This window comes from Mus caroli, unplaced genomic scaffold, assembly GCF_978045245.1.
Source record: "Mus caroli unplaced genomic scaffold, Mus_caroli_1 scaffold_12, whole genome shotgun sequence".
In the NCBI taxonomy this organism is placed as follows: Eukaryota; Metazoa; Chordata; class Mammalia; order Rodentia; family Muridae; genus Mus; species Mus caroli.
The window spans coordinates 50,467,056-50,482,713 of NW_028227267.1; the positions used below are offsets into that span (position 1 = coordinate 50,467,056).

Here is a 15,658-nt window from a genome sequence, read left to right on the forward strand (position 1 = left end):
TCACCACCCAAAGCTCTTCATCTGCACCACGGCAGGCAGTTCAGAGCAGTGCTGATGAGGAAACTCAGTGAATGGCTGGAACCGTTACACAATATCGGCAGGAATCAGGACAGAGGGAAAGGATCCAGGAGGGAAACCGAAGAAGAAGTCTCATAGAAGGTAGTCCTGTGACCTAAAATTATCTGTGTGGGGGTAAGGGTGAGTGACGGTCTGAAGACAGAGCAAGCTTTATGAGGTTATCTCAGTGTTCCTCAGATTAGGTCACAAATCTGGACGTAAAAGCGATCCTCTTGCTTCACCCTCCTAAGCAGCTGGCAAGGACCTTGTGGGTGCCTAGAGGCATATTTAAGCACAAAGTATAGCCTGCTTTATTTTAGGTAGAAATGAGTACATGTACAAACCTTCCTAAAAGGATTGATAAAGCATATGCAAGAAAGCGCACATCTGCACAGTCACTGCAACCATGGACAAGTTATATCTCTAGGTCTTAAATCTGTTAAAATTCAGGCTGGTGGAATGAATCAGCCAGGCACGGAAATGATGCTACCCCTGGTGTGGCCGGGTGGCGGTGAGGTACCTACCTCTCGGGGTTCCTGATCTCTTCGGTGACATAGTTAAGGGTGTCCCAGCCTGAGTAGGAGAACAGGGCTGAGTAGAGTGCCAGAGCAATGTCACCCATTGCAAAGGATGAGCCCTCAAAGGAGTTCTCAAAGTTAACTGTGGCTCCTGGAAGGTGAGAACAACGGAAGACACGGTTTAATGGCTCACTCCTACCTCAGCTGATCCTGAAAGGGGAAAATGCATATGGTAATAACAGCATTGAAATGGCTGTGAGGGGGCCATGGAGGGCTCAGGGACAGAAGAAAGGCGTCTACAGAGGACTAAGGTGCAGGGAACCATGGATGCAGTCATGACGTGAAGAACTCAAGTGACTGTCCAGGGTAAGACTCTCCCACAGAGCCCAGCGGGCTAGAAACAGGTGGTGTTCTTCTCTACACTGCAGGCTGCCTGAGCCCTACCTACTCTCTAACACTAGTCAGGGATAACACGGGAAGAGGAGAGAAGAGACGAGATTCAGTATGCCCAGGTCAACAGGAGACGTGGGGAAGGCTTCAGCCCTAGAAACCAGGTGGGAGAGATGTGAAGGAGTGCTCATCTCCAAGGGCAGAAGAGGCAGAGCAATAGCACTAGGCCCAGCAAACTGTGAAAGCCAGTTCCCAGGGTGCAGCAGCTGTCAGCCCCCCCTGCCAAGGTCAGTTTCCTGTGGGAGGCAACAGAGCCAAAGGAGGACAGGCTTTGGAGTGTCTGCGGGGGGGCACAAGTTTCAGCTCTTCTACTTAACCACTAGGAACTTGAGCAAGATGGTCAACCTGGGGACTTCGTTGCTTTGCTTCAAAATAGGGTCTCACTGTGTAGCCCTGGCTGGTCTGGAACTCGAGATGTAGACCAAGCTGGCCTCAAACTCAAAGATGCTCCCAACTCTACCTCTGAGTGCTGGGATAGAGCATAAACCACCACCACCACCACCACCACCACCCAGCTTTTGTTTTTGTTTTGAGATAGGCTCTTCTGTGTCCCAGGCTGGCCTCGAGTTCTCTATGTAGCTGTGGATGGATGATCTTTCACTCCTGAGCCCCTTAGTGCCACCTCACGGGGACTGGGATTATAGGTACGTCCATCCCGTGGCCTGTTTCCTCACTTATATAAAAGGAATAACAGTGCTGACCACATATGGTATTTGGAGATTTAAATAAGGTCAGTTAGAGACTCCCAGTGAAGGTATAGATCTGAGACACACCGCTTGCCTAGCAGGGCCCAGAACTCTGGATCTGATCCCCAGCACTCCAAAGAAAAAGACAAAAAAGGAAAGTTTAATAAAGTTAGTTGCTATTTTTTTTTTCTTACCCTGGCCAAGTCTAACAATGCCTGCAATGATGACTGCAATCAGCGCCAACACCTTAGCGTAGGTGAAAATATCTTGGACCAGGGTTCCCCACTTGACATAGGCACAGTTAATGAAGGTTAAGAGACCTGAAAGAAAAACAACACTGACCATGATCTAGCCTCTGCACTTGGAGGGCCTCAGACTCCCAAGCAGCTTCCCCAGCGCCACTCGTGGAGATGAACCCATCATGGGGAGTCAGCTATGTGTTTGGACCCCGATTATCCTCAGCTTCATCACTGCAAGGCACTTGCTCAACACCTGTGTTTACACTGCCACATTCCCAAGCCCTAGCTCCTTAAACTAGTGTCACAGAACAAGATGGCAAAATTCTTGGTCACAGAAGTGGCAAGCACCTGGGAGTTGTACAGATTACAGGTGTATTCTAGTCCTTCATTCTTTAAATCCCTTCTCTCCTTCCTATCACATACATACACACACACACACACACACAGGTCTAGAACCCAACATCTTGGCTCTATACTGTTGTTATTAATCTTGCCAAGTACTGCTGTAATTTATCCAGTGTCTAGGCCAGCAGGTCAGTATGTGTGTCCAAGGATTAGAATAGAGACCAAACTTCCAGCCCCCTGCCCACCGGCCTGTGCATTGTAAAACTCGTGCAGCTAAAACAAGTTTCCGTAGAAAGAGGGCAGGGCACTTTTCCTGCCAGAATAATGCAACAGTATGAGCCATAAACATTCCTCAAGTCCTTCCACCCCGGGCTGGAGGCAATCCCTCTGCCAGGGGGAACTCAGGAAAAGTTCACAGACCATACTCAGAGTAAATGTTCGCAGCAGGGCGTGACAGTCTCTTGCCAAGTGCTGTGGCGTATGAATGTACACATTCTTCGAAAAAACGAGTCCCTATCTTTCGTCAAAATCTGAGTAGTAGCTGAGGGTGTGGCTTGGTTGTAGATCGTGTGTTCCAGTGCGGGAAAGTCCTGGGTTCAAATCCTTTCACCCAAAAAAATAACAGTCTCAGGAAAATCCATTAGCCCAAAAGCTACACTCTATTACTTGGGAAGAAATTCAAGAAGGGAAGCCTCGCATGCTATGAGGCTGACTGGTAGCTTTGGGGGGGGGGGGGAAGAGACTGGAGAGGGGGGAGCAAGAGGCAGAAGCAGCAACCCTGCGGCCCATCATGCAGCCTCTTCAGCAGGCAGCACTGCACCCTGCACCCCCAACCCTGCGCCCACCCCCATGCCACAGGGAATCAATGGCCAGCTTCTTCTAGCTCAGCGACTGGAACACCCCCACAGAGCACTTGACTGTCAAGTCTCCCTTCAGTGGCTCTCAGAACAAAGCTGGCCTTGCCAGTGAGGAAAGGGAAGGCCAACGTAGGTCTTGGTTGATTCGGGCTACCAATACAATCTTTTAAAAATAAAAAAATCCAAACAAAACAAAAGAAACCACTCCAAGCCCAAGGGCAACGGCTCAGGCTCTCACGCAGAAGACTGGGACAGGATCTCCTAGTCCAAAGGAAACTCCAATTCTCCAAACCCCAAAACACAATCCAAATATCCAGAAATGGGCTCAACCTGGACTAGAGGAGGATTTCTGGAGGTTAGATAAAATCCGGCATTCCTCAGGCTCCTACAAAGCCAGCTCCCCTCTACCAAAAGGAGTCTTTCCCCATCACTGGCAGAGGATACAAATGGCTACCTGTGGTACCTATTCATATAGGTGCATACTGGCCTCTAGGCTCCCTCAGTGCCACAGGCACCTTTCAAAGTCCACACTAGCATCTAGCTATTCTCACCTCCTCCTCTACCTAAATTCCCTCCAGTTCACAGGCTTCCCTCCCCTCCCCGGGTACTCACTCTTCTCACCCTCCCACTTGTCTCCCCCACCCCTCACTGAGCTCCACCCCCCTCTGCTCTTGCTTTTTGTTCTATTCTCTATCCCTGCTATCCTCCCCTCTCTCCAGATAGCCCTGCCTGAGTCCAGTCTGCTGGCCATGTTCAGTCTCCTGCTTGCTCTCTCTGCTCTGGACTCTTCCAGGTGCCTCTGGCAGATCTCTTTCTCTTGTCTACAATAAAAACCTTCCCCTTCACCACACCATGGAGCAGTTCCTGTCATCACTTTATAGACCCACAAATTTTAATCTGAAGTCACCTTGGATTAGATACCATGGAGCAGTTCCTGTCATCACTTTATAGACCCACAAATTTTAATCTGAGGTCACCTTGGATTAGATAGTGACTCCTAAACCAGCCTGGACTATAGAGACCCCATCTCAGAAGGAAAGAAAACAATCTTACTAATGCGGAGTCCTGACAATGCCCTCAGGCTCTGCAGACCTCCTACAATTATTAGGTCCTGGCCTTGTTGTGATTCTGGTCCAGAGGCCTCCACTAAGAAACAGGGAGAATAAGCCATCTTCTCTTCCAGTCTTCCTTCTAACCTTACTGTGTCTGTGTGTATGCGAGTGCACACAAATGAGGAGTGTGTGCTCACCCCTACAGGTACATGAGTGTGCACTCACCCCTACAGGCACACGAGTGTGCACTCACCCCTACAGGCACATGAGTGTGCACTCACCCCTACAGGCATACGTGGAAGCCAATGTCGGATGTCTTCCTCCATCACCTCTCTACCTTATCTTTTATTATAGTTATTTCCATGTAAGTGTGCACGCCACAGCACACACGTGGAGGTAAGAGGACAACTTGTAAGAGTCAATTCTCTCCTTCTGCCGTGTGGAGCTCAGGGGTCAAACTTAGGCCTGGTGGCAGGAGCCTTTACTGGCTAAGCCATATTGTCAGCTTGTCCGCCCTACTCTTGAGATAATCTCCCTGCACCTGGAACTCATCGATTTCCCCCAGGTACTCAGCAAGCTGGCTCTTTAAGCAGGCCCTGAGGGTCTAAACTCAGGTCTCCTTTCTCGAGCACCAGGCACTCTGCCCAGTGAGCCACCTCCCCGGCTCCCTTTCTACGTATTATCCACGTTTTTTGTTTTCTTCTGAGGAGATTTCTGGCTCTACTCAAATACATGTCTTTGTGCCTAATAGACATAACAGTAAACAACCAAACCTTACCGGAAGGCTGAGCAAACACGTACCCATCGCTCCAGGCCACCCCGGTGCTAAGTTAATCATTAAAGACGCTAGTGTACTGTCTCCTCAGTAATTCCACAAAATAACTTGTCTTTATCTTGCCCTCCACAAGCCTGTCAGACACTGCTCTTCCTCAGCCAGTCATCCATCCCTCGCTACCCACTAGACTTCCATCCTGAGCTATTTCAATGCCACTAGAAACCTCTCTCTCCCTATCTGGCAATGGCTACTCTCCACTTTTAGGCTCTGCAAGCCAGCTTTTCATTAGAAACGCCAAACACAGATGTGCTTTGCTGGCCTATGTACGCTCAGGAGAGTGGGAGCCCCTAGAACAGGAACCCCCTGGCAGGAATGAAGACATTCTAAAGTGAAACTTATATCTCTCCCCACTTTTGGCTAGCAGACCATTAAGCCGTGGTCCCAAATAAGTTGGAATTTCCTTAGGCATCCCATGCGGAGAAAAGAAAAGGGCTGAAGCCTGGTGCCAGCTGCAGGAGAACCTAGTGACTCAAAGTGATTTCACACAGCGTGGCATCTTCTCAAGCCACTTTGCTAGAGACATTAGGACTAAGGCAATGAGGGACCAGGGTGGTGGAGATCATTGCCAGGGCTGCTTAGCTGTGCATGTCTCTCACCCTCTATTTAAACCTAAGCCTCATATTAGGATCTACTGAACCTCTTTACTTGCTCGTTTCCCTCCCCAGTGTTGCCATACTGAGTGCATCTCCCTCTGCGTCTACTCTTATTTTGTCTCTTTGAGTGACCTACGATGCACCAGGGTGGGCCGGCCTAGCAGGGTAACCATAGGTCACAACATGGGACTGGAATAGACAGACATAAAAGACTACTTCTGCTTCGCAGAGTCTGCAGCTCCACGTCACAGGGCGGTTTGTCTTGGTTCTGTTCACGGTCATGAGCACAGACAAGACAGCTGACTCAAGCCTTTCCTTCCAGCGACCCCGGCCAGGAGAGTGCGAAGCAGCGGTTCTCAACCTTCCTAATGCTGAGACCCTTTAATGCAGTTCCTCATGCCGCAGTGACCCTCCCCAAACAAAAAAAGATTTGTTGCTACTTCACCATTTTAATTCTACTACTATTATGAATCATAATGTAAATATATGTTATATGGGGTATCTGACATGTGACCCCTGTGAAAGGGTCATTGGACCCCCACACACACACGCATCAAGGTCACAACTCCCAGGCTGAGAATGTTGATATTTTGACCCCTACGGCTAGGATCACTTCATCCCTTCTGTTACCTCCAATGTTCCCCACTACTTGGGAACAACCCCCAGTCACAGACCCCCATCATGTCCCGGTCTGATCTCTGTACTGAACTTGAAGAAGGGAGGCTCAATTTGAATGCAAAACCCTGTACACAGAGATGGGAGCACTGAGAGAACCGGCTGAAGGGAGCTGGCTCACACCTTGCACAGCTCCCAGCTTCCTCCAGAGAGCCTGGCCCTGGGAACAGGAAATGAATAAGGCAAGCCTCAATGCTGACTAGGCTCTTTGTCCCCACCCCTAACAGATACAGCTGACCAGAGTCCCCAAAGCTCAGCCAAAAGTATGGCTCTTGAAGCAAAGCCCCACCTCCTGCTGCAGAGTCAAAGAAAGGAGACGTCAGGGTTAGAATAATAGGGATGGATGCAAGTTAGCCTACAGACAGAGACACCTGCCCTTCTACCCCAGCGGGTAATTCAGTCCCCACCCAATACTGAGCCAAGTCCATGGGAGGATTGCCTAAAATGACCTTTAACCTTGACCCAGCTGCTACTCTACCCCTGCAAGGCAGCTGCTGGGAAGATGACTCTCCTGCAACCTGAAGAGGCACTCCAGGACAGGTCAACCCCAGCAGACACAAAGTCCCTGGGGAGGATGCTGCCACGAGGGCCCAGAATCCGCTCTAGAACAAAATGGAAATGCCCAGGTTGTTCTGAAAAGGGAAGGTGGGGGACCGATCAGTTAAGAGTACTTGCTGCTCTTGCAGAGAACCCATGTCTGGTCCCCAACACCCACACAACTAACTACCCATAACTCCAGTTCTAGGGGACCATACACAATTTTCTGACCTCTGCAGGATCCTCCATGCACACGACACACACATGCATGCAGGCACATACACATAAAATAATTTTTAATCCAAAAGTAGCAATACCTTTAGCCTGCTCTGATCAATGCCCAGGTTTAACTTCAAATAGTCTAAAGTCTCACCAACAAACTGTGAGTCCTTATCCCGTAGAGATTAATCCTGAAGCTTACAAGTTAAATGTTAATGATGCTTAGATAAGCTTCGGTACTCTCACGGGATGGGACGACAGAAGCGACAACTTACACTGTGCTGGAGTAACAAACGTTTGTCTCATTGTTCACTCTACTTTTGCATTAATATGTGCTTGCATTTTTCCACAATATGCTCTTCTTAATTCATAGAGTTCAAAATACAACAGAATGGAATTAATACCAGCAAAGGATGTCAGGGGAGCCATGTCTCCTTTCCCCCTTCTTACATGTTTTGTAATCTTTATTGGGAAAGCAAGCTGTCTTTTTCTGACAATGTGGGCCACACACCACAAGTCCATAACTTCTATCTGATCCTGCATCTGTTCTAGCCTGCCTGTCTGCATGTGCACCACATGAGTGCGGGTGCCTGAGAAAGCCAGAGGCCTGAGTTACAGGCGACCCGTGTGAGCCACTCCCTGTGGGTGCTGGGAATCTAACCCTGATCCTGTACGAGGGCTGTTACTGCGGAGCCATCTCTCCAGCCCTGATTCTCATGCACTGATGGAAGATGGTTTACATCACAATAGCAGACCCTGTGTGTGGTGGTGTGGGTTGCCCTTTAATGCCAACACCGGGGAGGCAAAGAATGGTGAACCTCAGGTTTTGAGTTCCAGGCAGGCCAAGGGACATAGTAATACCCTGTCTCAAAGACAGACAGAGACACACACACACACACAGAGAGAGAGAGAGAGAGAGAGAGAGAGAGAGAGAGAGAGAGAGAGAGAGAGAGAGAGTCAGTCTGGTAGGGCAGTGATGGTACTCATTCTTTAATCCCAGTACTCAGGAGGCAGAAATAGATCTCTAAATTCAAGGCCATCCTGGTCTACAGAGCCAGGTCCAGGACAGAGAGGGGGTAAAGTCCAACAATGAAAGTAACACTTTTCCCTAAGGTAAGGATACAATGAAGAAGCTGGCATCTTTGTGTCCCTTCTAAGGTATGGGCCACATTTTGTAAGTAACGAAGGAAGACCTTTCTTTTCTTTTCTCTTCTTTTCTTTTCTTCTCTTTTCTTTTTTCTGAGACAGGGTTTCTCTGTGTAGCCCTGGCTATCCTGGAACTCACTTTGTAGACCAGGCTGGCCTCGAACTCAGAAATCTGCCTGCCTCTGCCTCCCGAGTGCTGGGATTAAAGGTGTGTGCCACCACTGCCCGGCAGGAAGACCTCCTTTTAAGCACAGGAACCAGCCTCCCTGCTCGCAGGCAGAGAGCTGCTGGTGTTCAGTGGCACTGTTTATTACAGTAGTTAGAAAGTAAAGAAAAAGAAGGGGAAAAATCTTTGGGCAGGTCTCAGTATCTTGTTGGACTGAACTTTTTTTTCTTACTGCAATCAAAGAATATTAAATGTGACCTTGGCAGAAGGGGCAGGGGCACTAACGAGAGTGCTGGGATACCAAACTCTGGCCCTGTGCAAGAGCAGCAAGCACTGTTAACCAGTGAGCCTCATGCAAATCAGTCTCTCATTCATATTATACACCCCAGTTCTAGCAAATACATCCAAGTGTAATCTTTCACCATCTGACTCTAACCAAGTCCCACTCCTAGAAAGATAGAGAGAAGCTGCTGATTACACCAACACACACCACAAACAAGCCCGAGAGACCTCTTCAACTTTTTACTGACTCTTCTTTTCTGATGTCCCCCAGGGGTTGTTCCGGGTCACAGAAACATTTCACTGACTCATGTGTCACGGGTGAAGAAGATCCAAACACAGAGTGGCCATGGGTCACTGAATCAGACCCCTCCCAGTGTCCTTTCTAGAATTCAGTCAGCACTTTAAACACTGTGGCTCTGGCATCTCTAAGGAGGCAAGCCCATGGTTTATACATTCCCCTAGATTTCTAAGCAACTATAAGGCAGGCAAGATGACTCAGTGGATTATCTTGGTTATCAAGGTACTCACAGCCAAGCCCGACAACCAAAGTCTGATCCCTAGGACCAACATGGTGAAAATAGAGAACCAACTCCCACAAGTTGTCCCCTGACCCTTCACAGGTGCACCCTGGCACATATGCACACACACACACACACACACACACACACTAAATAAATAAATAAATAAATTAAATAAATAAATAAATAAAATAGACTTTTTTGAAACTAGCTGCATCTTTCATGTTTGCTGAGCCATTCGGTTCAAGTGGTCAGATGCCAAGCACAAGGCCTGAGAAGTCACCGGCCACGCACGGGGAGGCTCCTGGGCAGTTCTGATTTGGGAAGTTGAAACAGAGTTTCCCAGAGCAGTCTGGTAATACGCTGCTTTGTATTTAACTGGGGTAATTACCTCATGAGATAATCACATGCAGACCAGCTTAGGGCAGAACATGCCTGAACCTTTCCTTAGCCTGGGCTCCTACATCTCTGTGGCACATTGTCACTGCTGGCAATGAAGTCAAAGCCTCTGGGGCAGCCCTGCTGTCACCAAGTTGTTAAAACTCAGGTACCATGGCAACACTGAGACCTGCTCTTCCATCTCCTGCATCAGGAGACCCCCCAGCTCTCCTTAGTAGTAATTTGTTTGGTTTCCTCCTCCCACAGGCCTCTGCCTTGTCTGTCTGAGTGGCTCAGATACCCCCAAGCAGAGAGGATGGAAGGAACGTTTTGGAGTTTTTAATTCTTTGGATGAGAGTAATGGCCAACACCTTTCATCATGCCGATCTCTGTAAGTTTGAGGCTGGCCTGATCTACATGGCAAGTTCTAGGCCAGTCAAGACTACATAGTGAGACCCTGTCTCAAAAGGGGGTTGGTGTGTGGCTACAGAGATGGCTCAGCATTTATGAGCACTGGATGCTCTTCTAGAGGAACAGGATTCGATTCCCAGCACCCACAGGGTGGTTTACAGCCATCAGTTCCAGGGGCCCAGCACCTTCTTTCAGCCTCCATGGGCACTGGGCATGAACATACTGTACAGACATGAATGCAGGCAAAACACCCATGCACATAAATAAATCTATACTTTTAAAATTCTCTTGATAATCCCAGTGTACAGCTAAGATTCAGACCCACTGTTCCAGGCAATTCTCCCAGCATTCCTCTAGAACATTCCTTCAGTGCTTCTGAAGTAGAGACAAAGGTAACAGAGAAAAGAGCCCAAGAATGAACCCCTAAGAGCTGTATGGGTTAAACCCTCACACAGCTGTGCCCCTTCACTTCTGGAAAGGAATTTGCACTGATCCTATACTAGGAATAACCCTAAATTCTGATGCCACCCTAATTTGCTAAGGTGACTGTAGGACATGACCTAACCTCTAACTTAAGATGGATGGATCCTTGGAAAACCTTTCCAAGATAGGAAACTAACTAGCTTCCAAGAAAAAATTCAAGGGGCAAAAGTCAGCTGGAGGCCCAGCTGTTCCACCTCATTAGCCATAAGCACATGAGGTCAGTCACTCTAGTCAGGAAAAACTGCAAGAGGACATATGGTCAAAGATCTCAGACACACACAGAGATCCGAAGTCCTTCACAGTCCACCATCTGGCTTGTCAGCTCTTGATGAACTGTCTGTCCTTCCCTCCGCCCAGCTTCTACAGCAGACCACAGGCCTCAGCCAGGGCCCTAGAGCGTCCACCGCACGAAATGCCCCATCTCAAAGATGCTGAATCTTGAGTTCTAGCTTCTGTATAGTCAGCTTGCCAGCGTCTACTAAGGATCCTATTAGTACATACAGTTCCGAAGGGCCAAGTCGGGGGCATGCAAAGATGCTATGCCCTGTTCACAGCCCTCAGTAAACACTGCTGGTTGACTCAGGCAGTCGGCTGACTAGAGACATGTCCTGTCAACAAAGAGGGGGAAAAGCTAAACCAAAATAACTAGCTTGCAGTGAGTGAGAATAGGCAAGGCGAGAACAGCGATGTGTAGCCGTGCTCGGTGGCCAGAGCATCCTGCCTCCGCAGAAGGCTGTTTGGGCAAGCATGGACCTCCAGGTGCTTATTCCACCCTGGCCAGCCTGGTCTACATAGTGAGTTCCGGGCCAGCCAGTGCTACATAATGAGAATCTGAAGAGAGAGAGACAAACAGATTATCGCCACTCCCTTCCCTACAATGGTCTAGCATCTCCCCTCCCCTGCCATCCATCGCACCCGAGTTTCCTTGAGCTCCTGCTTGGAATCTGTTAATTCCAAATGGTTAACCAATTTCTCCTCTGTGCTGCCCCCCCCCCTTTTTCCTCCATACTACAGTGGCTTAGAATGGTTCATGTGCCTACCTTGAGCTACGTAAAGAAAGGCCGTTTAATGGATCTGTCTCCCCTAGGCGCAGCACAGAAATAAGCTCATAGTAACACTGAGTAGATTTTTCTTGGTGAAATAGTTCTGAAATCCAATTCCAACCTCACTGCCTTGAAATTGCCTTAGGAGAAAGCCCACGTGGGAAGTCACCACTGGCCTCCCTGTAACTCATCCTTATCTAGCTTGGCCGCTTAGCGAACGAGACACGGCTGCTCGCTGGCTATTTCTCAAACTGCTCTCTCCCGGTCACCACCTCTCTGTCTCCCCTCTTAGCGGGTCCTCCTTTGTCACCACTTTTGCAGAGCTGAGATCTCTCAAACATTGGTAATCCTAGAGTCTGTTCTTTGTCCTCCATTTCTACACCCAGGCCCTAGGTCATGCCCTCTGTGCCCTTGGTTTCTACTACTATTATAACGATTCCCAAAACACAGTAGCAGCCAACTACATGACCCTAGAAGCATGACCAGCCAATGAGTGACCAGAGAGATGGCTCAGCGGTTGAGGACTTGCTGCTCTTTCCAGAACACCCAAGCATGGATCCCAGCACTCACATTGGGCAGCTTACAACTGTTTGCCATTCTAGCACCAGGGGACCTGGCATCTCTTCTGGCCTCTGAGAGTACCACGTAGCTAGCATACATTCACACAGACACACCTATGCATAAATAAACAATAACGCTTTTTTTTTTAAAGTCACTATTAGGGCTGGAGAAATGGCCCAGTGGTTAAGAACACTGACTGCTCTTCCAGAGGTCCTGAGTTCAATTCCCAGCAACCACATCATGGCTCACAACCATCTACAATGGAATTTGATGTCCTTTTCTGGTTTGCCTGAAGAGAGCAACAGTATACTCATATATATAAAGTAAAATAAATAAATAAATATTTTAAAAAGAATCACTACTGGGTGTCATCAGGCACATCCAATTCAACATATTGAAAATTAATCCCAGCAGTTCTCTCAAACCTACTCTTCCTCATATGAGTGATCAGCATCACTGCCCACCATATAGCTCACTATGTGGGTATCACATTACCATCCAACATCACCATCCACCATATAGCTCACTATGTGGGTATCACATTACCATCCAACATCACCATCCACCATATAGCTTACTACATGGGTATCATATTATCATCAAGCCCAGCCAATGTCAGACCCAGCTAGTCCCCTTATCCCCAAACCATGATCTTATGATTCTAGTCCAAGCCACAGTAAGGAGTCGCTTACTAACTCATCTCTCTGCTGTGGCCTGTATGCTTTTAAAAAAGATCTTTTTAAAACCATAAAATTCAAAATTACAAAGTTTCAGTGTGGAGAGATGGCTCTGCGGTCAAGTACATGTACTGTTCCTGCAGTTCCCAACACTATATATGTTACTAAGAGGGTCACAACCACCTGTAACTCTGGTTCCATGGAGAAGCAACACTCTGGCTTCCACAGGCACCTGCACTCGTGTGTGTGTGTGTGTGTGTGTGTGTTCATGCATGTGCGTGCACACACACACACACACTTTAAAATAAATGAAATCTTCAATAAATGAAAGTTAAAGCCTGACATGATAAAATAGAGTAAGGGGGATGGGGTAGAGAGCTGGTTCTGGTTCTTGCAGCTCTTACAGAAGACCTGGGTTTAGTTCCCAGCACCCACATGGTGGCTCACAAAACTATCTTAACTCCAGTTCCAAGAGAATTCAGCACTCTCTCCTGGGCTCTCCGGACAAAAAGCAGTACACCAGTACACATACACACATGCGGGCACTTACACACATAAAATAAAAACATTTTTTTAAAAAATAGACTAAAGGAGCCAGCCATAGTAGTACATGCCTTTAATCCCAGCACTTGGGAAGCAGAGGCAGGTATAGCTCTGTGAATTCAAGGCCATCCTGGTCTGCATAAATAGTTCCAGAACAGCCAGGGCTACATAGAAAGACCCTACTCTCAAAATAAATAAATACATATGAAGTTTTTTAGAAGTAAAAATAAAGATAGACTAAAGGGATGCATGACCACTCAGCCAACTCCACAGAAGATATCTGAAAGAATCTTTTTAGACTGAAGAGAAAGGCAAGTCCATCCATGAGGCCACAAGAAATGAACGAATAGAATTAACATTCAATAAGGAAGGAAGAGAAAAACAAGTGCTACAAACAAATGGTCAGGAATCGACACACAGCTTCCAATAATAACGCTGAGCACTGGTGTCCTCAATTCCCCAGTCAAAAGATACAGACGAGAAAACTGGATAGAGAACCAGGAGCCATCTATGTGCAGCCTCCAAGGAATTCCCCTCACCAAAGAAGACAAACCCAACCTGAGGTTGCCAGGCTGGAAAAAGATTTCCAAGTGCATTGACCGAGTGAACAAGCAGCGGTGGCTGCTCTAACAACAGACAGAGCTCCAACCAAAACTGGTGAGACAGAAGTGGATGCTCACAGTCAGCTATTGGATGGATCACAGGGCCCCCAATGGAGGAGCTAGAGAAAGTACCCAAGGAGCTAAAGGGAACTGCAACCCCATAGGTGGAACATTATTATGAACTAACCAGTACCTCAGAGCTCTTGACTCTAGCTGCATTTGTATCAAAAGATGGCCTAGTCAGCCATCACTGGAAAGAGAGGCCCATTGGACTTGCCAACTTTATATGCCCCAGTACAGGGGAATGCCAGGGCCAAGGGGTGGGTGTGGGTGGGTGGGGGACTGGGGGGGGGGGAAATGTATTGGGGACTTTTTGGATAGCATTGGAAATGTAATTGAGGAAAATACCTAATTAAAAAAAAAAAACAAAAAACTGGTGAGAAAGGAGAACGCCACCACTTCATGCTGACTGAAGGACCAATCCGCCAAGACGACAGGATGGCTCTAAACATTTATGACCCAAACAAAGGAGCACTCAATGTCATAAAACACACAGTAGCACAGTTAGTCACAGAGTGGCCCCAGCAGAGCAGGCCCAGGAGGTTTCAGTACCCCACCTCCAGGAAAAGACAGGGCATCCTAACAAACAAATAACAGGCACAGCACTGCATGTCGTCTCTCATATGTGGTCCTGGCTTTGAATTTTTAGATTTCTGTGTTTAATCTGGAGTGTCTACAGAGCTCCAGAGGCTAGAGCCCGTGAGAGGGAGGTGGGGTCCCAAATGGTACAAGGGGAAGCCTGCATGTATGTCTGTGTAGCATGCTTGGGAAGCCTGTGAAGTCAGATGAGGGATACAGATGATTAAAGGAAAGTGTAAGATGACGGAATCCGGGGTTTTAAGTACCTAAGCAGGATTGGGGGACAGGGGAGAGGAGGGTTTGGGGGCACAATAATCCAAACTAAGAACATATGAAAATTCCTTATGGAAAGCCACTATTTTGAGGGGCTGAGAGATGGCTCGGTGGAGAAGACCTTAGCTGCATTTTCAGCAGCCACAGAGGCAGCTCACAGCTGCCTGTAACTGCAGTTCCAGAGGATCTGACACTCTCTTCTGATCTCATAGGCATTCCATGCACGCTACACAGACATATGTGGGCCAAACACCCATACAACATACAAATAAACAAATCAAAGAAAAAAAAAAGGTACTAATACAAATTTTTTAAGGGAATTTGAACACAATAACCCTTCATGGGTAGACAATGGGTCTCAGAAGACATGGGTCATTAAATAAAACTCTCAGCTCCAGACCTGGGATAAATCTTCATACTCAGTTACTACATACTGAGTACTGGTTAAGGAGGCCCCAAACAACAAAGACTATTGATATTACTCTTGGTTGCCCAACTCAACTAGATAAGGCCCTATTGCTGTAGGCACCACACAGAAGAGGAATGCCCTGGAAACAGAATTACAGGCACTGATGAGTTACCATGCGGGAGCTAGGAATGGAAACCCAGGTCCTCTACAAAAGCTCTTAGGAACTAAGCCATGTCCCCAGCCCTGAAAGAACTTCAGAATGGTGTCTGCCTCTGGCTTTGCCCAGGTTCCAATCCAGCGCTACTGGCTCCCTATTTAGGATAAGTCTGAACCCCAGGAAGGTACAACTCACAATCTCCTACGAGTACGCGTACCCCATGTCTTCTCTCACCTGTGTGCCTTTCCCCGGGTCTAGAAAGTCTCACCACCAACACCCCTTCTTCAAAAGATGTAATGATTCCTAG

The 15,658-nt window shown here is 47.8% G+C and overlaps 1 protein-coding gene across 9 annotated transcripts in view; it reads right to left on the minus strand.

The window, feature by feature from the left end:
- Slc7a7 (solute carrier family 7 member 7) overlaps nt 1-15,658 on the minus strand; it is a 48,409-nt gene that overhangs the window by 7,173 nt on the left and 25,578 nt on the right. For all 9 annotated transcript variants that reach the window (XM_085828628.1, XM_021181364.3, XM_085828627.1 and 6 more), the window contains 2 exons: nt 1,906-2,031; nt 582-726 (listed from right to left, as the gene is read on the minus strand). In XM_085828628.1, coding sequence (XP_085684754.1) covers nt 582-726; nt 1,906-2,031 — 271 coding nt within the window. The remainder of the gene's footprint in view (nt 1-581; nt 727-1,905; nt 2,032-15,658) is intronic.